Below are 27610 nucleotides of genomic sequence, written 5' to 3'. Positions count from 1 at the left end.
TGAATGAACATAATGTTCTTGTATAAAATATTTGGATATTTTACACAAAGAACCTTGAGAGAAAAATATGCAAGGCAATTTGTATCGTGCATAAAATGAGTTTTCCTTAAGAATTTATCTTTCAACTATGATTGTCAACAATGCAATATATCTATTTATTATAAAAAGAATCAACTTCTCTAGTTCACGATGAATGTTACTACAACTTTATGGGATCTACTACATGGCCTATTACATATAAATTTAAAATTACACCATTAAGAAGGCTAAATCTAACTGTAGAAGGCATGATTCTCGACACCTCAAAGTTACACCACTACAAATTTCTGAAATTCTATACATATATATATACTCACGAATTTATCTAGAATCGTAATTTTTTTCTCCTCCACCATGGGCAGTAAAAAAGGAAAAGGGTCATAAGTAATTCATACAGGAGGATTGATGGTAAACAATAATGGTTATTTATCTTATATTGGACCATTGGATTGAATATAGTTTCCCATTCTTCCTTACCAATGAATGGTGATGTATATGCATGTGGGATGTGGGATGGGATGCGTGTCACTTTTGGGTGTGGGTTGTGATTGATACATGGATGGCGTTGTGTTGATTTACATATGTATGGTATGTATGTATGGCACTGTATTGATGTACACATATATGGTGATGTATGCATGTGGGATGGGATGCATGATCCGTTTATGTGTGGGTGGTGATGGATACATGGATGGGGGTGTGGTGATCTATATATTTATGGTGATGTATGCGTGTCGGATGCAATGTGTACATGGGTGTTTACCACATAACATTGATGAAACAAAAAAGCGCAACAATGGGTGTTGCGATGGTATGTCGTGTATGGATGAGCATAATCGTAAGTAGGTTAGCAAGGCTCTATCACCTCTACCGCAAACTGATTACCGACTAATTTGAGACACAATGTTGCCACGTTGTATACAAGTATAGTTGTGGATCTTAACGATGAGCTTCATAGATACTTAAGCTTATGTCACCAATCCTAAGCTGTAGAAGCAAGTTTGCAAGAAAGCTTACAAGTAAGCTGCACAATGCAACATCAACTAGAGGAAATTTAGGCTATTGAAGAACACACGTTAGAAAACTCAAGTAAAGCGATTGCAATGTTGCAAGAAACAATCAATCGGTTAGAAGTCCTTTCGAAAACAGATCTAGGTATCAATGAAACAGTTTGTATATGGGAGTGCAAGCAAAAACTACACAACTCGGTACTTGTAGAACTATCCGCTGCTTATTGGAATTTGAGACTAGATCTTGCATATGAATATAATCACTTGAAAGAGGTTCAATACATAAAAGATGGGATATAATGCAATAAAAAACAATATTCTGAAGCACCTAAAAAATCCCGTTGTAAGCTTCAAGCATTTTGTTCAATTTGTGTACCATAATTCATTGTTTGGTAATACAGTTTGTCTAATGTACCGCTTGAAACTCGAGGGCAATGTATGTGAGTATGTGGTTTTTGTTGGACATATGGATCGGGTTCAACTCATTGGGTGACCCGATTTGACATTAAAAGAAGGAAGGTTACGTGAGAGGGTACTTAATGCCATTAGAGAGGAGGTTATGTGAATGTGGACTGTATTCCCTCTCCCTCCTTCACTATATATTGGGTTGGCTGACTGTAATGGATGATGAGTGACATTGCATAGCCTTAGCCTAGCCCACATTAAGCTTCAATTGGGTTCAGGGTTCTGCTCATCGTTGATCTTAGACTTGGGCTCATCGTGGGCGTCGACCGACTGAGGAGAACACTGAATACCCTGCACGTGCACTCTATGATGACTACAGGTATGCGTTCTGTATTTATTTTATAGAAATCACCAACAATGAGTTATGGGCCCACCACATTTCTGTGGCCCTTAGAATTGACGAACCTCCTGCTCTTACAGAGCAGAGTACAATCGATTAGAAGGCTGCCTATGAGAAGTGCGAGCACTCAAACAGACTTAGCATGTTGCTTTTGCAATCTCGGGTGGCTAAGAACATTCGAGCTGTCATTCCTCACTGCAGGACAGTGAAAGAATTTCTGGGAGCCATTGAGGCTCAATTCGTCACTTCTAATAAAGTAAGGGCCAGTACGCTCATGTCCAAATCAACGTCTATGAAATATGCTGGTGACAGTCACATCTGACAACACATTTTGGAAATGAGATTGCGACTCAATTGAATGAAATGAAGTTTGCCATCTCTGACTCCTTCTTGGTCCATTTGATCTTAACCTCGTTACCTATTGAGTATGGACCCTTCAAAATCTTCTATAGCACACATAATGATGAGTGGTCTTTTAATGACCTCTTGGCCAAATGTGTTGAAGAAGATGAGAGATTAAAGGGTGAGAGGGTGTGAAGTGCATATATGACCTCTCATAAGAATAAATAGAGGTTGAGGCCAAAGAAAAGCTTATTCAAGACAAAGAATCAGAAGAAAGCCACTTGGAAGAGTTTAAACTCTCAGGTGAAAGCTAAATCTCAGTAAATAGGCTCTTCTATAAGTGTTTCTTCTACAAGAAGGGGCATAAGAAGGTGGACTGTTTGAAGTATAGGAAGTAGCTCAAAAATAAAGGTATTGAGTCATTTGTTTCACATGAGTGCAATTTCATTCATGTTCCATTGTATAGTTGGTGGATTGATTCTGGTGTCAGAGTACACATTGTCAACTCTTTGCAGACATTTCTGAATAAGAGGGAACCAACAAAGCATGAGAAAAATATCTTTTCTGAAAATAGGATGTGTTCGCATGTCAAGAATGTTGGTACCTGCAGAATTATGTTGGAGTAGAGATTCATATTGGATTTGGTCGATAACATTCTATATTTCATCCTATAGTCGGAACCTGATTTCAATTTCAAAACTTGATAAGTTTGGCTTTGTATTTAAATTTGAAAATTCCAAACTTATTATTATAAAAAATTCAATGAATATAGGTTCTGCATATATATGTGATGGTTTGTATCGATTAAGAACCAAATTCCAAATTTAAGAATCTCACTCCATTGAAAACACAATGATTGACAATAAACGTGACTTAAAAGATGATCAATTATATCTGCTTTGGTATCACAGGTTAGGACATATCTCGAAAGAGAGAGTCCAAAGACTCGTGAAAGAGGGAATCCTTGGATCCCTTGATTTTACGAATATAAAGCCATGTGTTGACTGCATAAAGGCTAAGCAGTCTAATACGTATAAGAAAGATGTCAAACGCAACAATAAAAAGTTAGAAATAGTGCATACATATGTGTGCGGTATTTTTTTATCGTATTATATGGGTGAAAAGTATTTTGTCATCTTTATAGATGTTTACTCAAGGTATATGTATCTGTACTTATTATTTGAAAAATTAGAAGTCTTTCAGGTTTTTAAGGACTTCAAGAAAAAAGTAGAAAAACAAACTGATGAAGTTATTAAGATTGTCAAGTCTGATAGATGTGGCAAATATTATGGTCGTTTTACTGAGATGGGATAAAAGAAAGGGCCATTGTACCTCAGTATACCATGCCTCGTAGTGCTTACCAGAGTGGTGTAGCTGAAAGGAGAAACTGTACGCTTAAGAAAATGGTTTGAGCGATGTTGAATCACTCAAACATTTCTTTGACCTTGTGGGGTGAAGCTCTTAAGGCAACAATGAATATTTTGAATAAGGTTCTTACGAAAGATATTCAAAGGACTCCTTACGAGTTATGGATAGGTAGAAAACCTTCTTTGTCATATATGCGCATATGAGGATGTCCGGTAGAAGCTAAATTGTATAACCCACATATAACAACTTTTGATTCTAGAATAACTAGTGGTTTCTTCATTGGTTATTCAGAAAGGTCAAAGGGCTTTAGGTTTTATTGTCCATCTCATACACCACAGATAGTGAAAATAGATAAAGCAAGATTTCTTGAAAATAGTTATGTTGGGATAGATGTTTCTCAAAATATTGATTTTGAGGAAATGCAGGATTCAGGTTTCACACCTGCTAAGGATAAAGACCAAATTTTTCCTATTATTGTCCCTTCGGATAATGTAAGAGAAAACTCGATCAATGAACATCAATCCCAATTAGATCCAGTTGTTGATGATGATATACAACAACAATAGGATATAAATGCTCATTTTAAATCACCTGTAGCACATGTATAAAGGTCCACCAGAATCAGAAAATCTGCTATCCATCCAGACTATATGGTGTATTTACAAGAGTCAAATGATTTCATAAACATTGATGAAGATTCCTTCATATTTGCAAAAGCCATTGAAAGTGAAAGATCAACACATTGGATCAATATCATGAAAGAAGAGCTTGACTCTATGGTAAAGAACCAAGTGTGGGATCTTGTACTTCAACCTGATGAAGTTAGACTTGTTGGTTGTAAATAGGTCTATAAGACCAAAATAGACTCTAAAGGTCATGTAGAGAGGTACAAGACTAAGCTTGTTGCAAAAGGTTTTACACAGATAGAGAACATTGATTATAATGAGATTTTTTCTTCTGTCTCAACTAAGAAATCGTTGAGGATAATTATGGCCCTCGTAGCTCATTTTTATTTAGAGCTACATCAAATGGATGTAAAAATTGCCTTCTTGAATGGGGATATGGATGAAGAGGCATACATGAAACAACCTTCTGGTTTCAGTATAGATGACTAGAATAACTTAGTTTGTAAATTGAATAAGTCAATTTATGGACTTAAACAGACCTCCCACAAGTGGTATAAAAAGTTCGATCAGATAATTATGAACTTTGGATTCACTGAAAACATTGTTAATCAGTGCATTTACATAAAGACTAGTGGGAGTAAGTTCATAATTTTGGTTTTATATGTTGACGATATTCTTCTTGCAACTAATGATTTGAGTCTATTACATGAAACAAAAGATTTTCTTTCCTCTCATTTTGATACGAAGGACATGGGTGAGACCACTTATGTCCTTAGAATCGAGACTCATCATAACAGAACTAAGGGTGTCCTTGGCCTCTATAAAAAATCCTATATCATTAAGGTTCTTAAAAGATATAGGATGAAGAATTGTTCTCCTGGTTCGACACCTATAGTGAAAGGGGATAAATTGAGCTTAAAGGACTATCCTCAAGATGATATTGCGAAGGCTCAGATGGATGTTATTTCATATGCTTCGGTAGTTGGGAGTTTGCAGTACGCGCATACCTGCACTCAACTTGATATAGCATTTGTTGTAGGAATGCTTGGTAGATATCAGTAAAATCCAAGTATTGCGCATTGAAAGACAACAAAGAAGGTCATGCACTATTTACAATGAACAAAAGACTATATATTGACTTACAGAAAAATTGACCACCTAGAGGTCATTGGATACTCTGATGCGGACTTAGAAAAGTGTATTGACAATAAAAAATCTACTACTTGATACATTTTCCTACTAGCGGATGGTGCTGTCTCATGGAGAAGTGAAAAGTAGTCTACCACTGCTGCTCATACTATGGAAGCAAAATTTATTGCTCTATACGAGACTTCATCACATGCCATTTGGATAAGAAACTTTATTATAGGTGTATTGTAGACTTTATTGAGAGACCACTAATGATCTTTTATGATAATGAAGCAACCATGTCCTTTTTAAATAACAACAAGAGCTCAATATCGTGTCGACATATGGAGTTAAAATATTTTATTGTTAAAGAAATGACTGAGAATCATCTGGTATGTATTGATACAATTGGGATGAAGAAAATGACTGATGATCTCCTTACTAAAGAGCTAGCACCAGGATTGTATTTCCAATATGTAAAGAGGATGGGTCTTTTTTATTCCTTTTTATGTATGACAATACATTAAGTGATCACATTTGTGTAAATGAATTTGATCATCTATGACTTTGTATGTTGTTTATTTTGCATAAATGATCTCTCATATGGGTTAGAAAGAATATCATAATAACAATATTAAAGGACCAATAGGATAGGTAAGAGACCAACCTATTCATAAAGGTTATTTCAACATGCTTAAGCACTGAAGGTGAATTGTAGTATAGTACATGGGAATATGACATTTCATAAAGGAGTGTTCATCTCCATGACTCATTTGATTCATCATTGTGATAAAGGGTAGCATGTGAACCCACATGAAGAATTAAATTGAGATAACAATATAAACTTTGATTTAATATACTTTTAGTGTCAATGGGTCAAGTGGAAGAATGTTGGACATATGGATTGGATCCAACCCATTGGGTGACCCGGTTTGACATTAAAAGAAGGTAGTGGGCTAATGGGCATGATAGTGGAGGGCACTTAATGACATTAGAGAGGAGGTTAAGTGAATGCGGATGTCTACATATTCCCTCTCTCTCCTCCACTATACATTGGGTTGGCTGGCTGCAATGGATGATAAGTGACATTGCATAGCCATAGCCTAGCCCACATTAAGCTCCAATTGGGTTCAGAGTCCTGCTCACCGTCGATCTTAGGTCTGGGCTCATCGTGGGCGTCGACCGACTGAGGAGAACGCCGAATACCCTGCACGTGCACTCTATGACGACTACAGGTACGCGTTCTGCATTTTTTTTTACAGAAATCGCCAACAGTTTTAAGATTGGAGTGATGGCAAGGCTGCTGTTTTATTTTTGGATTGGTTCAATACAACTTTGGGTGACAATGGTTTGCAAATCAACATGTATGTGATTAGGCAGACGTAGCATCTGCCTTTTGTTTTGTAATTGTTTGCTTTTTTTTTTTTATTGTTGAGTGTATCTTGTGTACTCTATCAGAATGTTTAATGTAAATGGTGTATTGAAACTGATATGCGTTCCTAATTTTTCCTTTAGCAGAATGTTCCTTGTTTGCAGATTCTTACTCTCTCTCTATATATATTTCTGTCACTTTTGGTCAGTGTGTGGGTTTTCCATTCCATTCATACAGAGGCCAGCAGAATTAGATCATGCGTCCATTTGGAATTCTAAGTGGTGCTTATGCTCATCTTGAAAATATACAATCTCATTGGTAACATTGATTTGCGACTGCCAGAGTTAGCATTTGTGTCTACTATATCAATTCGTCATAAACTGCCTTTCACGCTTCTCGATCGTACGTTCTCTATTGCAAGGATGAGCTTCATATTTTGAGGAACCATCAAGTGAGCTATCATTATTCTGTCACCGGCTTCTGTTTTAAAATGAAAGAGATAACGTGATGAACAAGTCTTTCCGATCAGGTAGACATAGCATCTACCTTTTGTTTTGTAATTGTGAGCTATCATTATTCCTAATTTTTCCGATTGTTTATTTCTTTAATGTAGCTGATAAAGAAATAAACAATCGTCCTATAGATCTCAACCAAGAAAATCCCGATCAGTTTCAAACATAAAAATACCTAATGAAGATCGATGGCACTTGCTTCGACTGACATTGCATACCTGTGTAGGAATGCATATTCGATTTGATTAACTTAGCTTGGGCAGTGAACGACAGAGCACAGTACAAATCATTAAGTAAGCAATTATTACAATAGCTCTATTGAATCACCCCGTAAGACTCTGGAGATATACATTTCAACTATTCCACTTTTCCGTTACACATAAATGATCAAAGCAAGCTAAACAAAAAAAAATAGAAGAAAATATATATATGATAACATCCAATAATACAGACCTTGCAAATATTTTCTTCATCCAGTATTAATGACGTTCATTGACTTTATTGTTTTTGTATGCTTTTGGCACTCTCCCCTCTTGGGTTAGTTTGTTTAATGCTTGACGATAGGGTTTGCTGCTCAAGATTTGGAGTAAAGAGCAGGCAACCTTCCATTTCTTATGGACCCTGTGTTACATAAGAGTGTCAATACATAAGGGTTTCGCATGGACGTGACCGGTAACAAACTCTATACGGTAAGGGCCTGATCATAAAACTTCCACCATGTATGACAAATATTGCGAGATTTATAAAAATCTTGCTATAATATCATGAGAAATTGCCTGAAAGTTTAAAAACGGCAATTTATCGCAAGCCTTTCAAACTGTGACAAATATCACAATATTTACATTTTTAGCAGATATTTATAGTGAAATCCTCAAAGTTTTTTTTTTTAAATGTGTTATATTTATATTTTCTTATAAGCAATATTTTTTTTATATTTTTTATTGCTGAGATTTTGCTGAAAAATTTGCGAGATTTATGAAAATTTTCAAAATCTCCCAAGTTTTTGCCGGCCGATATTTTGCCGTTTTAAACTTTTGTCACTGTGCTTCCACCACGTGAGTTTCCCTTGTTTACTACTATACCCATAGGCGGAGCTGGGGGTGGGCAGAACTGGGCTGTAACCCAATCCTGCCTCCCGGCCCAGTTAAAATATATATATATATATATATATATATATATAAAACCCCAGTCCTAGCCCAACCCTGATTCCATATGAAATAAATTTTTATCCATTTTTGTAGCCCAGTCCTAGCCCAGCCCTGACTGCAGCAAATAGTTTGATTTGTCCATATGAAATAGATTTTTATTAATAATTGTATCCATTTTTTATTTTATCTCAAAAAAAAAAATTTTTAACCCCACACTCACACCAAATTTATTTTTTTTTGCTACACCCTTGTTTGCCCCCACCCCGCACAAAGAATCCTAGCTACGCCCCTGACTATACTGAAAACGTGCAATTCAAGGATTAAACTTGACATAAACTCTGGCATCTTGTCCCATTATCATCAATCCACGAAAAAAAGAGGCCACTGACCACTAATCAGGTTAGGGTGCCATATTCATCATGTACAACCCAGATCTCACAATATGTGCTGTCGTTTCGGATAGCAATGGATGCAACGGAAACTCAGAGCCAAATTATCCACACTATATACTTTCTCATCCACATCAGAATTAATCGTTGAAATATGCATTTAGAAGTGGGAAAACTGTAGGAAAGGTGAAGGCATGAAATAAGCAATTATTTTTCCATCAATTACAATTAAATTTTATAAAAAGTCTAATTTTTTATAGGAAAAATTTCTCCACCTAAGGGACTGAAAGAATTTTTCCCATGAAAATTCTTTTTGCATTAGTTCAACCATTCACTCAAGACATATCTCATTCCATAAGAAGAGCTATTTCTATCTTCATCTTCCTCCCACCAACTGCCACCATTTTCATATCTCTCTCTCTCTCTCTCAGAGGGAGAAGGGCCTGATCGATTCTCTCTCATGTTTCACACATTTTTCATTTTTTTTCTCATGCTACATAGAAACAAATTTTTTTTTCTCATGTTTCACACAATGTCCGCACTTGTGGAGGGGGTGACAACCAATTTTCCTATAACGGTTGGGTTATATCAAGGATCTGCATTAAGCCCTTTCCTATTTGCTATAGTGATGGATGAGCTTACGAGATCAATTCAAGAAAATGTGCCGTGGTGTATGTTGTTTGCTGATGATATTGTTTTGATTGATAAGTCTAGAACTGAAGTTAATGCTAAGTTAGAATTATGAAAATAGACATTGAAAGCAAGAGGTTTTAAGTTGAGTAAGACATAATATATGAAATGTCGGTTTAGTAAGTAACGAAGTAGTGATGAGAGTGTAGTAAAGCTTGGTGAACAAGAAATACCGGTGGATGACTTTCAAATATTTGAGCTCTATCATTCAAAAGTACGGACAAATTGATGGAGATGTAAATCATAGGATAAAGGTTAGGTGGATGAAATAGAAAAGTGCAACTGGAGTGTTGTGCGATCGTAGAATGCCATTGCGGTTGAAGAAAAAGTTTTATAAGACAACAACTAGGCCTGCTTTACTATATGATACAAAATGTTGAGCGGTCAAAAGACATCATATTCAAAAAATGAGTGTAACTGAGATGAGTATGATTAGATGAATGCGTGAAAGTACAATAAAAGATAAGATTAAAAATGAGAAGATACGCAAGAAGGTAGGCGTTGCATCCATTGAAAATAAGATGAGAATCGTTTACAGTGGTTTGAACATATTCAACGAAGGCCTAATGATGCACAAGTTAAAATGATGAAGAAATGAGAAAATATATTAGTTAAAAGAGGTCAAGGTAGGCCTAAGAAGACTTGGATGGAGATGATAAGAAAGAATATGAATGCTTTGAACCTCACCGAGGACATGGCATTGGATAGAAATGATTGGAGGAGAAGGATTCACATGGAAGACCCAGAATGATTTTTTTTTTGTTCATATCGCCGACCCCAATTGTTTTGGGATGAAGGCGTAGTTGTTGAAAAAAATTATTATATCAAAACTTCTCGTATACAAAATTTTCTTTTCCTATGAGACTTTCATGCTTCCAAACATGCCCTTAGAGTTCAGCCACAGCGATGCCAGAAATTGCTTATAATTCAACAAAAACCTGAGAACTCTAAGAATAGCAGGAACATGTCAACTATGAACTAATATAGATGCTAACCACCCAGAGAGAGAGAGAGAGAGAGAGAGAGAGAGAGAGAGAGAGAGAGAGAGAGAGAGAGACTTGTGCCAAATCACGATTTCTAGATTGTAAAAGGTATCAAATACCAAGATAACAGTTTCTCTCAAACGTATTTCCGTAACATAAATTAAAAGTATAAGGAACCTCCTGCAACCGTGCCCCTTTGGGTGCCCACATTACCACCAATTTGTACCTACAGAACATTGATGGTGACAGTGGAGGTCAAGATGAAGGTTTTTACTATATACGGTAAGATCCTCTTCTGGTATACCTGGTAATGGTTTCTATGCATGAATTACAGATGAATAGGAAAAGAGACGACCCCAAAAATTTTGGTAAGGTGTGGGAAAAAAAATAAAAAATATATATGTTGGTTGGGGAAGGGAGAGATGGGGGGCAGCACAGGGCCATTAAAGAGACTCAGGGACTGCCAAATCGTACACCACCTTGCATCATTTCCTTAGAAGGCGCATTGTGGGAACCATAACAGTGGTTTCTCCTTGTTATCGAAAAAAGTTGGGCCATAGATGAACTTATAATCACCGTATCAGTAACCCTCCTTCCATTTATTAATATATCTCAAAAAAGCTGGCCCTGAACTTTCCTTAGGTTGGGTTTGAACACGGGCTGACCTCCGTAGTTCTGCTTCATCCAAAGAATACCTCTGAGCAATCTTCTTTGGTCTCTTCTGCAAGGCCATGCTGAGAAACCATAGAAATGAAACGCATGAAGCTAACAAAATAGAATTGAAAGACTGATGAAGATCTCCAGAAGGCCAAGAGACAAGTAACCTAGGAGGACAAAGACTTCGCATATACAGGAAGGAAAGAAAACTCCATGGTCAAAGACTTGGCATGTACAGGAAGGACGCACACTTTAGCATTCAAAATGTCAAATACATTTACAAAAACTTATCATGGTCGACACCGACATGCATGGCAGGCATATAATAGTGTTGAGAAGATATAGTGCACTTCTCAACACCACAGAACCTAAATCAGATGAGAGACAAACAAATATTACAGGCCGACATGCTTGCACATAAGTATAACAAATTTGTTCAACCAATACCTAGGGGAGCACTTGCCACTTTGCTGCCATTTCACTCCTGTGGACTATAAACACCTGACTCCCACTTTGTATTCAAAAGAAAGTAACCTTTAAATTATATCTTCATTCTCTTTAACATTAATAATGTAAAGCCAAAGCACTTGCACTGTTTGCACAAAACGTGCAGCATGTGCTTGTTTTGAGTGTATCTGGCACATCAAATTTACTAAATTTTGATATCCATAAATCATACCCAATTGCAACATTATAAAGCATCTAGCAGAATGCTATAATGAAGCCAATGGTGACAGATACAATACAATAACCCTTAATCCACGCAACTCGCATCATTACAACAAACAAGCAGCTTGTCTCGTCCCCTTGACCTCTCATGTAATAAGGTAATTCACTAGAGAAGGATGCTAAATTGATGAGCCAATAGATGAAATGAAGACATCACTAGTTCATTAATTGCTAATTTTCTATTCAGATGCTTCTCTAAGTACAAACAATGTTAAAACTAGATGAAAATGAAGCCACAATAATAGCCATATGTCAAAATTGAGTACTACTATGTGGATGAGGGTTTAGCAGTAGCCTCCATGAAGCAAATCCAGAAATATCATTCAAGATAGCCCAAGCATGTGCTAGTGGTGGAAGTGAAAAGTAACCAGCATGAGATATAAGTAAACTCACCAGATTCTCCCATAGTGTTTCTGAAGTTGTCTTTGAAGGGCCCTTTCTCTCTCACCCTTTGGATTGAGGGATCCCATCAATCGATCAATCTGATCAAGAAAGTGAGCTTTGTTGCAGTTCAAAACTGGCGTAATCTTGGACATAAAAAGGAAAAGAAATGAAGAAAGAACAGCAAGCGAAACATGGAAGGATGGATTCACACTTCTTCCTTGGCACTGTAGTAGCCCCAATGCTTGAAATCAGAACTCTCCACAAAAACTCGGCCCTCCCGCCGGAAAAACCAGTATCTACTGTAGTTACGGTCCTTCCCTAATGGGGTAGTTCGTATGAAGCATTTTTCAATCTCTCGTTCAAAGTGTTCTTGCTGTACCAGAGTTAAAAGGTGTGTGTGTGTGTGTGTGAGAGAGAGAGAGAGAGAGAGAGAGAGAGAGAGAGAGAGAGAGAGAGAGAGAGAGAGAGAGAGAGAGAGAGAGAGAGAGGCATTTACCCTCTGTTTCTTTTCCTCCAGTTCCTTGTCGTTAATTGTTTTCTTTTTTTTACTGCAATCAGTTGGAGCTGGTTTCTTTTGTTTAACTGCATTGACTTTTCCATCCATCCTCTGCTTCATTCCAATAATTCTAGATGTTGACACTGTGTGTTTGGTCTCCCTGTGGGAAATGTGAAAACCAGATAACAGAATATGCTTATGGTTTGGGAAAATAATAAAAACGAATATGCATCAATAGATATTTTGACCTTCAGTTACAAAAGCGACTAAGGTATGTTATGACAATTGAACTCAGAATGGGGGTAGTCATAGTAGAGCTCATTACCCATTCTGCACATCTCCATTTCCATTTGAAGAAATTCCTTTTCTCCCGGAAGAAATCTTTTTCCACCTGTTGATCTCCGAACCATCCAAGTTACCTCCACCACCATTATCCAAGCCATTGCTTTCAACTCCACCTTTTGCCTCAGATCCAGTCTCCTTGAGCATTTGTTCTTGTTCTCTTCTCTTTCTTGCTTCCTCCACTGCTGCCTCCCTGTTTGTTGCTGCAAGCACTTGCCGCTGCTCAATATAATCATCTAACTGCTCTCTAACAGTGTCCGTTGTAAGGGCATAGTTAATCAATTCTTGGAAGATATCCAGCTTAGCATGGGTATCCAGAAGTCCATAGTGACCTCGTTTTATGGTTGAGATATGACCGGAAAATTCCGGTACATCTTCCATTTCTAAAAAGTCATATAAATATTCGGTCCAATTCATAAATGTAATCTGATATAGGGAAAAAGAAAATGAAAGTAAAGATACAAATGAAAAATAAATTTTTGGCTGCAACAAAAGAACCCCCTAGTGATTAAAAAACAAGATATAGATCAAAGCAATATCAAAACAACCCATTAGATCTTCACCTTTGGTTTTCTTCTTTTCCTCTGGATAATAATGTAATAATTTCCCTTGACTTTAAGAAGCAAACGAAATATTGCAGCATGTGCTTCGACGATGAGATTCACATTATTTCCCTTATGAATAACTGCATTTTCAAAATCTTCCAAAGAAAATGGCCACAAGTGCAACATTTTGCTGAATGAAAAGCAAAAATCCCACACCATGAGAAGGTTTCCTACACAATGCATTGGTACAGCAAAATCTGTTGATGGAGAAGGGCGATCCATAAAATCTAGATCACCTGCACATGGCTGGACAAGAAGATCCTCAATTGGGTATTTAATATGTTCCGACTTGGGCTTTGCTTCTCCCGTGACAGAATCCACCTCCTCTTTCTCTTCTTCTGCTAAGAATATTTTTACATTAGTTAAAGACCAGACAGAATGATGTAAAGTAAACATATATCGGTGAAATTGCTTCATTTCGTGCTGTCCCTAACACTTTAGCATTCCCATTTTCTGTTTTAATTCTTTTCTTCCTACCAATATTTCCATTTTTAGCAGATGGTTTCGCTTCCCCTGTGACAGAATCCACCTTCACTTTCTCTTATGGTAAGAAATTTTTTACATTGGCTTACTAGACCATCCAGAAGGGTACTCCAAGAAGTATCGCTCAGACATTTCAAGAATGATTTCTAATCAAGCAAATTAACCTGGCAATATAAATCACTGCCACTGATATCGGCGATATTTTGAAGATATCGCGAGAAATATTGATATTTTAAGGTAGCCGATATTAAAGGTAATATCTCACGATATTTTCAAAATATCGCCAGAAGACAACATATTGTGAAATTATTGCAATATTTTTGGAAAAAACTCTTTTTCTTTTAAGTTTGCATTTCCTATTTTTTTGTTTCTTTTATATTTTAAAACCTTTAAAACATGTTTCTTTATATTTTTTAAAGAAAAATAATGCAAAACTGATTATTTTCTTAGCATTTTTGTTGTTATTTATATTTTTCTCAATTTTTTAAACTCCCGAGATATTCCTGAGATCTATCAACTTTTGAAAATCTCTCCAAGAAATACCCTCACCGAGAAATTACCTGCAACGATACAGGTGACTATGATATAAACATACATCAATACCTGAAATTGCTTCTTTTTGTGCTGCTCCTAATGCTTCCGCATTCCCATTTTCTGTTTTGATTCTCTTCTTCCTACCAATATTTCCATTATCTGTCTGCTAAATTCACGATCAATTGAAACATTAGAAAAAGGACATACCCAACTGGAAAGTAAAATCTGATAAAAAATTTGAATTGCAAATGAAGCAAGAGTTTGATAAAATTACCAGAACCCTTTTCCTCCCATCAATATTTCTATTGCATTGTCCTTTTTGAGCATTTATTTTGTTCCTCACCTCATTAGGCATTTCAGTCGGAAGTCCATACTTCTGGGCTAACCTCTCATGCACTACCCATGGCAAACTTCGTGAAGTTGATTCTCTAATGAAAGACTTCAGCATTTGTCTACTAAAAGGGAGTTTTCTTCGCGTCAAATTATCAGAATTCTCAACTGAACTATCAGTAATTTTCTTATTTTTGTCCAGCCAACCCACTTCATAACTCATATTTCCACCATCATTGGACTTCCCCAGAACCTTCAAGATTTTACATGGAAAAATAGATTCCCCCTTTTTAGAGTATACATCTTCACCTTCTAAGAAATGTTCTAATAGTCTCGCAGATACCGTGTTAATAAGATCTTTTAACCTCAGGGTACCTGAAAATGCATTCATATACAAGTATTCAATAAATCAGGCACTCACTAAGTGAGAGTGAAAGAAAGATTGAATGCATGAAAGCAAAAAAAAAAAAGTTATCGAAATGCTGGTTGAATCAACAAATCGTCTAAACTATATAAACAGTAATAATAGCCTCAGGAAACATGGATGCCAACAGCATTACAAGAGTACCTAATCCATCTAGGTCACAAGGACTTCAAAGTTATAGGGACATAATATGGACATGCTTGGTATGAAAAGGGGGTTTTGCAGAACTAAGACATGGGACACATCTACATAGATGATGTGTTTGTGTTTGTGTTTATGTACAGATTCAAGATTCATGCAAAGTTGTAAAGCATGGATATCAACATATAAATTTTTGAAAAAGCAGTTCTAGTTATTAAATTCATATACATCCAACATTAAATACAAGTTCAAAATACAAATGTGTAATTAATGAAGAATTTTGAGAAGATGATGAACAAATAACTAGACAAGAAATAAATGATATGTTACAGAAAGAAAAAGCATTGCCAGGTAGCATCGATTTTGGATACTGGTGGCAAATGAACCAAACAAGAGGGTCTTCCCCTCTTTGGGCTTGGTCTGCCAGTTCGTGTCTTTTGAGTTTGGTTCATCAAGAGCTCATATTGAGCCTGAGCTTAGTGAATTCTGTAAAAACCTTCTTTTTTCCTACATTTTAAATATTATAGAGATATGATAGGAAGAGGTCAATCTAATGCACCACCTCCGTTATAACAGCCACATATCCAAACCAAATGCATTATACATTAACAGTTGATACTTATATCTGGACCATTTTATTAAAATGTATATCTGAACCATTTTCCAGTGCACATTTTAATTTAACAAGACAAGCTGAATAGCCCACATTGAAACTCAGCTTTCAAGTTTGGGAAAAAGCAAAGTTAAGCTTCTGATGGAAATTGGCAGTATCTATTTCAAAAATGCAATTCACAGGTAATATCAAGGACACTTCATTATACTGAGTCACATATTTTAGTCTTTTAGAGACCTAAGGTACTTCAATACATGAATACAAATATGGTAATAACTAACTTGATTTTCAGTAACGTGAAATTAAGCAGCAAGTGTGACCATTCTCTTAAGATTATCAAAACAGAATCTCACAAATATCCAAATGCACATACGCTGAGACAAGCTCATAGATGGCAACCTCCCATAAAAGCATGAGAAGAATGCCACAAATGGCATTCATAAAGTTACACAACAATCATACAACAGGAACAAGAAAACAGTAGCAGGCTAGCAGCCTAAGAACATGTTAAACTTTTCCTAAGGTGAACATGTTTCTTACTGAATTGAATCATTTGTAGCACTGGTGGTACGAATTCCTTAGGAAATTGTTGAGCCCTCTCAGTTGCACGCCGTTCAGACACCAAAGCTTCTTCATAAGTCAAGTTTGTCTTCCCAGTAACTCTACATGTCCAAACTCGCTGCCGGTATAGATTTATCCGCTTCAAGTATTCTCTACTTGAGATTAAGGAGACAGATAAATGAATACAATTGCACAACATCACCACTCTTAACAGGTGACCACCAAATGTTTAAAAGCTTTTCTAAGGACACCATCACCTTTTTATGAAGCTAAAGTGGTTCTGAAACTGTTTCTTTGGACAACAAAAAATGGAATCCTAAAACATAAAAGCATGATATATAGAAGCACACACCTTTTCCTACAAATTAGTAATGACTCTCACACAAAAGAAAGGAGGCAACATGATTTTTGTTACGAGGAACTGAATTTCTGACAAAAAAAAGATAAAAGATAGTGTTCCAAATTCATAAGCGCATAACTACATCATCTTTTATGTAATAAATAGCAAACACTTAACAAGAACAACACAGAGTCTACTTTTTTAAATGTCATTTGCACATCCTTGCTGTTTTGTGCTCTCTTATTGCTAGAGGAGCCATGGAAATACAAGGACCTCTGGTTCAATATAAACAATGAGCTAACAAAGATTTTAGAGTTTAGGTCACATGCACACATAAGTAATTAAATATATACCATGAGGTGTGGGAGAAACTTATGCCACCAAAAACAAGAACTAAATCAAATATTGGAGTAATGCTGGCGTTAAAGATAATAGATTGACTTATTACACGATTATGAAACCCTTGCTATTGATATCTTGGCAACATTCGGCATAACACCTCAACCTAGAGTTCCACCTTGGAGATAATTTTGATCCCATTTGAATAAGGCGTCAGGACATTGATCAATTAAACAATGATTCAGCAACCAAAAGAAAAAATTATTCTTTGGGATACTTTCTTTAAACCTATGTAACACGGACTCTTCTAATAGGGCACAACAGGACACAACTTCCTTTGTGTCAGGTGAAGTCAACCACACTGAGGTTTATTTCTGTCCAAAAGTAGATTCGGTTAACCCTAACCAAGTCCAATTTTATCTATATTATATATATATATATATATATATATATATATATATATATATATATATATATATATCCGCACCTCCACACCATTGTGGTGTTATTTTTTACTGATGAGGAATAACAATTGTAGATTGTTAATTTGATTTATTGCATGAATTTATGCATATTGATGATATGATAATTGTTTTTATTTCATTAGTGTTAACTTAAAACTGTTAATATATATATATATATATATATATATATATATATATATATATATATATATATATATATATATATATATATATATATATATATATATATATATATATACCCTCCCCGCACCCAAGTTTTTTTAGAGTGCCGCATCTGCACCGGTATCCACACCCACACCTATGTGACATAGCTTTAAACAGAATGAATCAAGATAGAATCCCATTGATTCCCAAAGTGCTCCATTCATTATTCCTCAAACTCTCAACTATTCATGGAACATGAAAACTAGATGAATAATCATCTGTTTCCACAAAAATGGTTTTAAGTGGCCATGGTTGAGGTGTTAGAGGCTTACACCTTTTACACCTCATGGGTCAACCCACCTCATTGGTAGGCAAAGAGGCCGAAGCCTCTTACTTAAAGAGGCTTGAGCCTCATGCTATGTCATACGGACACTATTTTGCCGTCAGTACCCATGTCGACATGCCATTTTACCCTCCATACATACAAGTTTGTATTCAATTTATATTTTATAATTATATTTTCAGTTTATAACTTTATATTTTCAGTATATAATATATATTTCAGATATAGCATATATATTTAGAATATATTCAGTTTATTTTGAATTTATTTTGTATTTATGTGATATATATATATATATATATATAATATTGAATACAAGTTTGTATTCAATTTATGTCCCCGTACCCGCAATTTTTTATATTGTTGTGTCCCCGAAGGGCCGTACCCGTACCCGTACCCATGTGACACAGGCATCATGTTTCGTAGAAGTTTAAGCCGCTCAAAAATGAGTTCCTTATTAAAAGTTAAGGTACTATCTAGTTATTTTAAAGTTTTATTCTTTCTTAAAATTATAGTATTTAAAAAAATAAAGTTCTTTGTTAGCAACTCAAATTTGAGAGGATAAAAAATAACTTTTACCTTACACGTTAACTTAAAAAAAAAATAAGACTGAGACTCTATCTGAGTAGACAGCTCTCATTGAGTAGATAACTCCTGTAACCATTGATGATTCTCATTTTATGCGAAATTAGGCTACACAGCCATAATGCACTAACTTAGAGTGAAAAAGCAAATAAGCAAAGAATAATCCTAATTATTATCTATTTAATATCAAGCATTTTCTGTTGACAAAGTATAGAATCTCTCTCTCTCTCTCTCTCTATATATATATATATATATATATAGAGAGAGAGAGAGAGAGAGAGGGTAATACATCTGTGCTAAATATGGCACAGTGCTAAATGAACCATTTTATTGGATTTCCGGTGTTTTTTTGGAATTCTGACTGTAAAGATGTGTTCAGCATGATTGATTTACTAGAAATTGACACTTGGATCATGGATTTTGGATGAAAAAATGGCATTTGGAGCCTCAAAAATTTATGAAAATTTATGGTTTGGGCATATTCGGCGAAGGCCTAATGATGTTCCGGTTAGAAGGATGGAGAAATGGTAAAATATATTAGCTAAAAGAGGTCGGGGTAGGCCTAAGAAGACTTGCTTGGAGATGATAAGAAAGGATATGAATGCTTTGAACCTCACCGAGGACATGACATTGGATAGAAATGATTGGAGGAGAAGGATTCATGTAGAGGACCCAAAATGATTTTCTTTTTGGTTCATATCGCCGACCCCAATTGTTTGGGATGAAGGTGTTGTTGTTGTTGTTGTTGTTGTTGTTGTAAGCAGTTGATTTTTGAAAATGTATAAAAACCTATCCATGCATCGGAATCAAATGCTCCAAGTACCGATCCCTATAAAAAAAGTATATAGATCACATAAGGTTAGAATTTCGAAAAAACCCAAAAAATCCAATAGCACGTTACATTTAGCACGGATGTATATATATAAAGTGGTAGCTGCACAACCCTTAGGTGTGCAGCAACCTGTGGAATTGCGCTGGCCGTCCACCCTGGGGCTTGATGGACGGCCAGCAAAAAAAATGCTAAAAGTGTTTTTAGAGGTGGTTTTTGACCGACGCTAAAGGCCCCAGCAGAAACTGGGACCTTTAGCGACAGTTTTTTGACCGCCTAAAGGCCACAGTTTTTGCTGGGACTTTAGCGCAGTAAAAAACCGCTGCTAAAGGGACCACATTTTTTCCCCTTTTTCGCATTTTTTGTGGCCGTCCATCACGCCCTGTGATGGACGGCCAGCGCAATTGCGCAGGTAGCTGCACACCTAAGGGTTGCTTAGCTCTCTCTCTCTCTCTCTCTCTCTCTCTCTCTCTCTCTCTATATATATATATATATATATATATATATATATATATATATATATATATATATATATATATATATATATATATAGGTGCTGTTCACTTGGAATATGACTGGGAATAAGCATTCTACACATCGTCTCTAAGGGTAGACAAAAAGGATTTGTTAAAGAAACACAAAAGATAAAACAAAGCTCCCATAGAATATTTTCCGAATTTCAGTTACACTTCCAATTTGGCTAATATTTTCTTATAGAATTGTGCGTTATCATTCATAAAAAAAAGGTATCATGTATGAATGCATATGTACGCAAGCAAATATCTAGTATGCATGCATAATCATAAAAATATGCCAGTGTAGCCAAAGGATACTCATAATCCCTGAATATCTCCTTTGTGAAGCGAACTTGGAAAACAAGCTCATGAGGCTTCAAATCCGGAGGTGTCTCGGCCAAAGGAAAGGGCTTCCTCTTGAATAGAGGCATGGAGTTCTCCCAGCAATCTAAATGCGTAATTCACCAAAATCAACGTCTGCAACTGCAAGCCCCATCAAGACGACTACCAATGAGCAGTAAAAAAGAAAAGAAAAGAAACCAAGCCTTCTCGACACTACAAGTAAATCCAAGTAAAAAAACAGCACTAACACACAATTCAAATCTCCCCATCTATGAATGCCATCGGTTCTAACAGTGATACTATGCAAAATCCACGCACTTCAAGAGGGAAATCGGCATTGTGAAACCGCAACGCAAGTATTCAGTTGAAGTTGGAAATCTCGAGAAAGACCACTCCATCTTGGAACCGGTTAAAGGCTTCTGAACACAAAAACCAATCGACCCATGTGCTTATCCCCAAAGAACCACATAAAACTAATCTAACACAACCCAAAAAAGAAACCCTCATTTCCCTACATAAAGGCGAGAGAAGGCCTCATTCCGTCATCTAGCAGCAACACTACACTCGAACAATCAAATCCAATTCTAAGCCAAACTAAAAACCTCCGAAACATCACCAAACAAACACACCAAACCCGTCGAAAACTAGGACGGATCAGAAGCCCAACCATGCAAAACAACGAAAACCAACCAAGTAAACAAGAATGCAACTCCCGCTCTCTCCCTCCACAACACACAATGCCGTCCTCTTCGCCCCCTCACGCGATCCCTCAATCAAGCCAACCAAAGAGAAGAAAGAAGGAAACCCTAAAATCAGGAAATCCAAACGAAAGGAATCAAACAAAATCAAAACCCAACGAATTCCCGCCACACTCAAAATCCGTACGAACCAACTATCGAGCCCACCCCGTCGGACAGTAAAAACGTCGATGCCGTGTCCAAGACCATTGAGCCCGACATGTCCAGGGACGGGCTCCGCCAGAGACGTGATTCGAACGGGCGGCGTTCGAATCGCAGAAGCGATCGGTGGAGCGATGCGAGAGACCACAGAAAAAAAAAACGAAAATAAATGCGAAGAAAATCCACGAAAATTAGCTACAGAGAGAGAGAGAGAGAGAGAGAGAGAGAGGTCTCTCAAACCTCGACAGTCGTCTTCTTCTTCTTCTTATTCTTCTCGTTCCCTCCTTTTCGCTCGCGTTATTTCTCTTCGCATTCTCCCTCTCTCACACTCCTCTTTTATCGGAAGGGAAAAGGCTTGAGATTTGAAAACGAAGTGAAGTTATTCCGTAATTTCTCTCGGCTTCGGATCCCTCTTCCGGCTCCGCTTTGGCCACGTAGGACGGTGACGTGGCGGAGGGATTCCACGCTAGCAGAACGGCGAGGGGACGATGTGTCGGATTCAGGTCGCTGGAGATGAGAGCGTGGCCGGAGAGAAGTGGTGCACGTGCGTGGAAAGGATCTGAACCGTTCGATGCATAGTGATGAGCGATCATGCCTTCCTTTTTGAGTTGTGTTTTTTCGAGTCTGTTGGGGGCGGAGTGTTATTGCCGCGAGGAATATTGGAAGCGTTAAATTGACAGAAATGCCCCTCAGAAAGCGTGTGTTTTACGTGTGTGCACTGAAAGGCAGGCTTGGAGGTTGTTGGTAGTTACTGTATAAGGCTGTGAATGGGTCGGACCTTATTCGGTCCCGGTTAGGTCCCCCCCCCCCACTGTCCGACTTTAAGGTACTAACTACCGGATCTGGATACAGAGGCTTAGGCGCAACCATACCCATATCCAGTTACAGATAGCTATGCAGACCCAGTCAAATCTGTTTTTTATTAATGAAAAAATAGTGGATCTTAAGATTCAGCGCAGATTAGGGTCCAGTAAAGCAGACCTGGTCCATATAGTGCTTGGGTGCTCGAAGCTAACTAGTTAGACTTTTATAAGTTTATTACAGTCCGAGCAAGGGATGTCAACGGGTTGGATCATGGATGTAATCTGACATCCGACCTGAATCTGAATCAGTTTAGTTGGATTTGGTAGAAAATGAGATCCGATTCATCATTGGATCCAGATTCAGCGTTGAGTTTTGCAATCCAAGTTTGAGTCCAAGTCCAAATATGTGTAAATGTTGAATTCTAAGCCAGTTGGATCCAGAGTCAGTTTTTGACTGATCCCATCCAACTCTGAATCCAAAACCAAATCCGATTAGGTCGGCCCGAGTCCATCCAGTTTACATCCCTAGACTCTGAACTCGAATCATCTCAAATCTGACCTTGGATGGAAATGGATCATATCAACCTATAGACAGCCTATGGTTTTACAGATGTAAATAGGTCTGATACAGTTCTGATGCAGGCATTTCAATGCCACATAACTAGACCCGTTCAGAACCAAATTCTGATTCAGATGAAAAAAGCTACCATCAAAATCAGATCCAATCAGCTTAGAAGTAATCGGATTCTGGCGTTAGTCGAATTTGGATATGGGTTAAGATTAAAGTGTCAAAAAGTCTGGTCTGAATTAATCTGATGATACTTTGATCGCCCAATCTCACTATTGATTCTGATTCGCTCGGATATTTGATCCAAACAGAACCTTTGGCAACCCTAGTGGCCGGTGTGCAAAACGGATTAGGTATGGGCTGAATCATGGTTACTTCGGATCCAAAGCCAAATGCCAAATAGCAGTTCTGAATACGGATCCAGTTCCGAATAAGATCTGATCAAGTAGGGCTGAATCCAAATTTTATAAAGTAACATCTGATCCAGGAAAGATGTCTTTCTAGAAGTAAAAAGCACAAATGTTTTTTATTCACTTTGCTGAGCATGAATCCAAACATAATTTTTCATCCAAATAAACTGATTTGGTGAATATGAATCTAACCTCCTACACGTTTGAATCTTATTTTAAGATCCATTTACGATAATATGGCATCGGATTCGAATCAGAAGTTCAACCGACTCTGTCCATTTGTATCCCTAGTTGGTCAAAGGCATGGAGTTCGGGGAGGCGGGCTGAGTCCGGTCAAGTTATCATCGGATTCCAAGAGAGTAAAACGGAATACGGTCCAAACAGGTTGGATTGCCTGGACCCAGGTTTCGAATCAACGACAAACCCACCTGAAATCCCAGCAAGAAGTTGAAAATTTTCTTCAGCTTTCCATCACAACTGGGCATTTGGTCTAGTGGTATGATTCTCGCTTTGGGTGCGAGAGGTCCCGAGTTCGATTCTCGGAATGCCCCCGAATATAATAATTTACGTTTTTTTCTTTGATTTTTGGAACTAGGCTAGTCAACGTGCCGGCTGTTACCTGACCCAACAGCGTTAGAGTTTGGACCTACTAAGTTTGGTTTTTGTCTATAAAATATTTTTAAATTTTTTGATATTTTTACTTATTGCTACCCGAATTCAGACCTGGATTAGGTTCTTCCTAGCCAGGTCTGGTCGGAACCGAACCAGGTCCGGCTACCAGCAGCTCAAAGTCATAGCCAGTCCGGATCAGGTCAAACCCCTTCATACCCCTATGCCTAACCCTAAGCGCCAGACCTGTGTGAAAGGTCGGTCATCAAGCATAGCTCTCCAGCATTGCAACTGATCGAGCCAAATAAAGAAATCAAAGATTGTCCCTCATTTTAATTGTTTAATGACTCACAAAATGCATGTTATAACTAAATACTATTAATATATCTATAAATAACATTCTCAAACATGAATTTTAATAAAACTCTTAAAGATACCAGTTTTAAGCTTGAGTTCAACACATCTATCAAAATAATAAGGGTGGGCATCAGACCAACGGGGGCTCCGCTTGTTTGGTAGGAGCTGTTAGTGCACGTCACCATGTGTGGCGACGTTGCAAGTTCAAAACCCAATGGTATGTTGTGTAACTGGTGGGGGTCTGCCTAACCCCAGCTTGCCTTTCAAAAAAAAAAAGGGTGGGCATCAGACCAGGTACCCAATTGGCTTTTGGGTACCCGGTCCAAAATTTACAGGTACTCAGGTAGGTATGAGAAACTAGGCAGGCAGCACACTGTTTGGCTTGGCTCAGCTTGTAAAGGCTCGTTATATATATATATATATATATATATATATATATAACTTAATTTATTCAGAAAACGAGCCAGTATGATAAGCCCATGAGCAAGCACAAACAGGGGTTTACCCTTAACAAGCCAAGCCTGAACAGCCCAAGCTCGGTTCGTTTGGCTCGTTTACCAGCTAGATGACAGGTCTTGGGCTGCATGTGGATCTAGTGCTGGAATATGGCGAGGAGCTCATAACTTAGCTTGGAAAGAACTTGTTTGAACATGTAAAGTTGACTCGATGAGCCAAACACGAATAATGGATGTTCAACTTGATTGGGCTCGTATGGGTTCATTAAAGTAGTAATAAATATATTTTAAACATATCCTGCTTAACATAATTAAACATAAACAAATTGTTGAATTGAAATGTTAGGATTGCAAGCAATAGGTTTAGAGTTCAAAAACATTATTGCTGTGAACCTTAAATCAAAGCGAAACAGCTTGGACTCAGCTTAATGTGTCAAGAGTTCAAATCCTATTATTTCCAGCTTCAGAACGTCGTACTTTTTTTGAAAGAGTCAGATTCCTTCATCTTAGGCTCATCATCAGCTCAGCTCCTTATGCTCGTTTATCAGCCTAGTGAAGACTCTAAACTCGACAAAACCCAGGGTCGCAATTGCTCACACAGTAAACCAGGCCAAGCTTTAGGTCCAGGTAAAAGAATTTCTCAATGGGGCCTGACCTGACCCTACCGCTCCATAGGTGCTTTTAGCAAGCTGGGCCTGAACATTTTGCAACAAGCTGTGTTTGTCTCCAGGACAGTGGCCTATGCCCCAACTTTGGTTATCAATGAAAAACAAAAAATAACAAAAAAGCACAAACATGCACCTCTTCTACCTTGGCGAGATTTTGGAAAGCCCGTCATGCATGCCAGTCATTTTCCAGGAATCCCCCACAGGAAAAGCAGTTTTGGTTGAAGAATGGGGACAGAATTAGACCCAAAACTCAGAACTTAGTCCATGTATAATATCAAGACATAATTGGATGGGTAGATATTGATCTGCACTTATCAACACTAGATAAATATCTCTCCATAATCACCATTCATCAATCAAGTGGTGAAAGCTCTACCTTATAGCCTGTGCGTCTATATCTGTTTTTACCAGAGAGAGAGAGAGAGAGAGAGAGAGAGAGAGAGAGAGAGAGAGAGAGAACATTTATCATTCAACATTACCAAAATACATCCAACCGAATATTGGATGAGAGAGGAACATAAGAGTAAGACAGCCACCATCTAGATGGTGACTGTGCACAGTTCAGAGTACAAGTAGATCCAAACCCCCGTCTCTACTATGTAAGAGAGAGAGAGAGAGAGAGAGAAGAGATATATATATATATATATATATATATATATATAGAGAGAGAGAGAGAGAGAGAGAGAGAGAGAGAGAGAGAGAGAGAGGTCTATTCTTGAAAACGAAGGAAAAGATGCACTATCGACAGTTCTGCAGTTCTAAATATATACAACAAAAGTTACTCATCATATCATGCAAAACTTGCGTCATAGTGACTGACAAAAGAAGCACTTATGGGCATTCCTGCGGTTTCTGACTCCTGATCATTTTCTGAGAGGACCTCATAATAATGCAAAAGCTTTCTGATAGTCTCCGGGTCAGGATCATTCAACATCTTTCAAAGACTCGGTAAAGCTTCTCAAGTGTTGCCACCTGTTGCCATCAAATAATGGAAGATTAGCAAAGCCATAGAAATCGCTGATAAATTGAACATATCAGCTTTATAAATACTTTTTCGGAAAAAGATTTAAAAGGTAAAATATTGCAACATTTTCAAAACCAATTTTATTGTAATAATATCATGATATTTTCAGTGACATTTACTTTTGCATTACTTTTCTATATCTTAAATATGTTTTTTTTTCTTCTTTCTTATTTTTTTGTTATATTTATACACGTGTATTTTACTATCAAAACATATTTCTTCTTACTTATTTCTGCTATTTTTATATATTTTAAGTGACGAGGTTTCCCTGAAATTTATCAAATAAACCTACATTATCATGTGATTTGCCTTGCCGAGATATAGAAGAGACCGATATTTGTGAGTCTGTGACTATGGTTAAGAATGACGTCATTAATTAGGCACCCATATGTAGCAATCAACCAAAGTTGCATCAAGGTTTAAGTACACGAGTTGGGCAAGCATCAAGCAGGAGTTGCACAAGTCGCTTAACAGATACCCATTGCACCTCTGCACCTTCCAAGTTTATAGACGATTCAATTGAACTCCCATTGCCCATGTTGCACCATTGGGTCATTGAGCAATTTCCCTTTTTTTAAGCATTTGATCGACATGTTTTTTAAGAGGCAAACCTGCACAAAAGTCCCGTCAGTTGCCATTTGATTTGTAGGCTTCAAGAACAGCCTCATAGAAGGGAACAATACGTGCTGAATGGCCCACTCCCTCTGTGACCATGCGGTTTCAGCTTCACCAACCAACTCTTCGTTGATGCCGTCCTCTGCATAAAAATATGTCAGATAACCCAGATCATGGTGTATGCTACCACTTGCATAGACATTAACATGTGAAAGTTTAATGGATGTTTTTATAGATGCATTGTGTGCCAGAATTATGATCACCTGCATGTGTAGATGATGGCTACTGCATGCAGGAATAATTATTGAACTTTAGCTACTAGAGATACAAAACAGATAATCAGATATACGCACAAGTAAAGCTTTTTCTTGCCAAGATAAAAGCATTTAACTTTTCTTAAAGAAGAATCTGGTATAGCAGTGGAGTCTCAACAGACTTTGTGAGATGGTGCTCCAGATGCTGTTAGGCCTAGTAAATCATCATACAGCACAGAGGTACGCTAAGCTAACCATTTATAAAAAGAAAAATCATTATGCTATGAAGTTTCCATCCTGCCTAGATACATTTGC

At 37.3% G+C, this 27610-nt stretch overlaps 2 protein-coding genes and 1 non-coding gene across 3 annotated transcripts in view; 1 reads left to right on the top strand and 2 right to left on the bottom strand.

Moving 5' to 3' along the window:
* Window positions 1–10490: 10490 nt before the first annotated feature.
* On the bottom strand, window positions 10491–21782 carry LOC149838198 (uncharacterized). The gene is made up of 10 exons (XM_090007621.1): window positions 21773–21782; window positions 20610–20739; window positions 16691–16863; window positions 14917–15347; window positions 14712–14805; window positions 13584–13963; window positions 13004–13446; window positions 12679–12838; window positions 12192–12280; window positions 10491–11146 (listed from the first exon to the last, which is right to left on the bottom strand). Exons 2-10 carry the CDS (start codon window positions 20720–20722, stop codon window positions 10993–10995), a joined length of 2037 nt encoding a protein of 678 aa, XP_089863747.1. The 5' UTR covers window positions 20723–20739; window positions 21773–21782; the 3' UTR covers window positions 10491–10992.
* Window positions 21783–23792: 2010 nt separating this feature from the next.
* On the top strand, window positions 23793–23864 carry TRNAP-UGG (transfer RNA proline (anticodon UGG)). The gene has a single exon. It is a non-coding gene; the product is annotated as a tRNA-Pro (tRNA).
* A 2229-nt stretch (window positions 23865–26093) lies between these two features.
* Window positions 26094–27610, bottom strand: part of MLH1 (MUTL-homolog 1) — a 123151-nt gene continuing 121634 nt past the window's right edge. Inside the window, exons 15-16 of the mRNA XM_090007620.1 lie at window positions 27038–27183; window positions 26094–26374 (exon numbers count right to left, since the gene is read on the bottom strand). Of these exons, the coding sequence (XP_089863746.1) occupies window positions 26330–26374; window positions 27038–27183 (191 nt within the window). The 3' untranslated portion in view covers window positions 26094–26329. The remainder of the gene's footprint in view (window positions 26375–27037; window positions 27184–27610) is intronic.

This window comes from Nuphar pumila, chromosome 5 (assembly GCF_984573655.1).
Source record: "Nuphar pumila chromosome 5, dmNupPumi1.hap1.1, whole genome shotgun sequence".
Taxonomy (NCBI): domain Eukaryota; kingdom Viridiplantae; phylum Streptophyta; class Magnoliopsida; order Nymphaeales; family Nymphaeaceae; genus Nuphar; species Nuphar pumila.
Note: the sequence above shows the minus strand (reverse complement) of the source record. Positions and strands in the feature narration are given on the sequence as shown.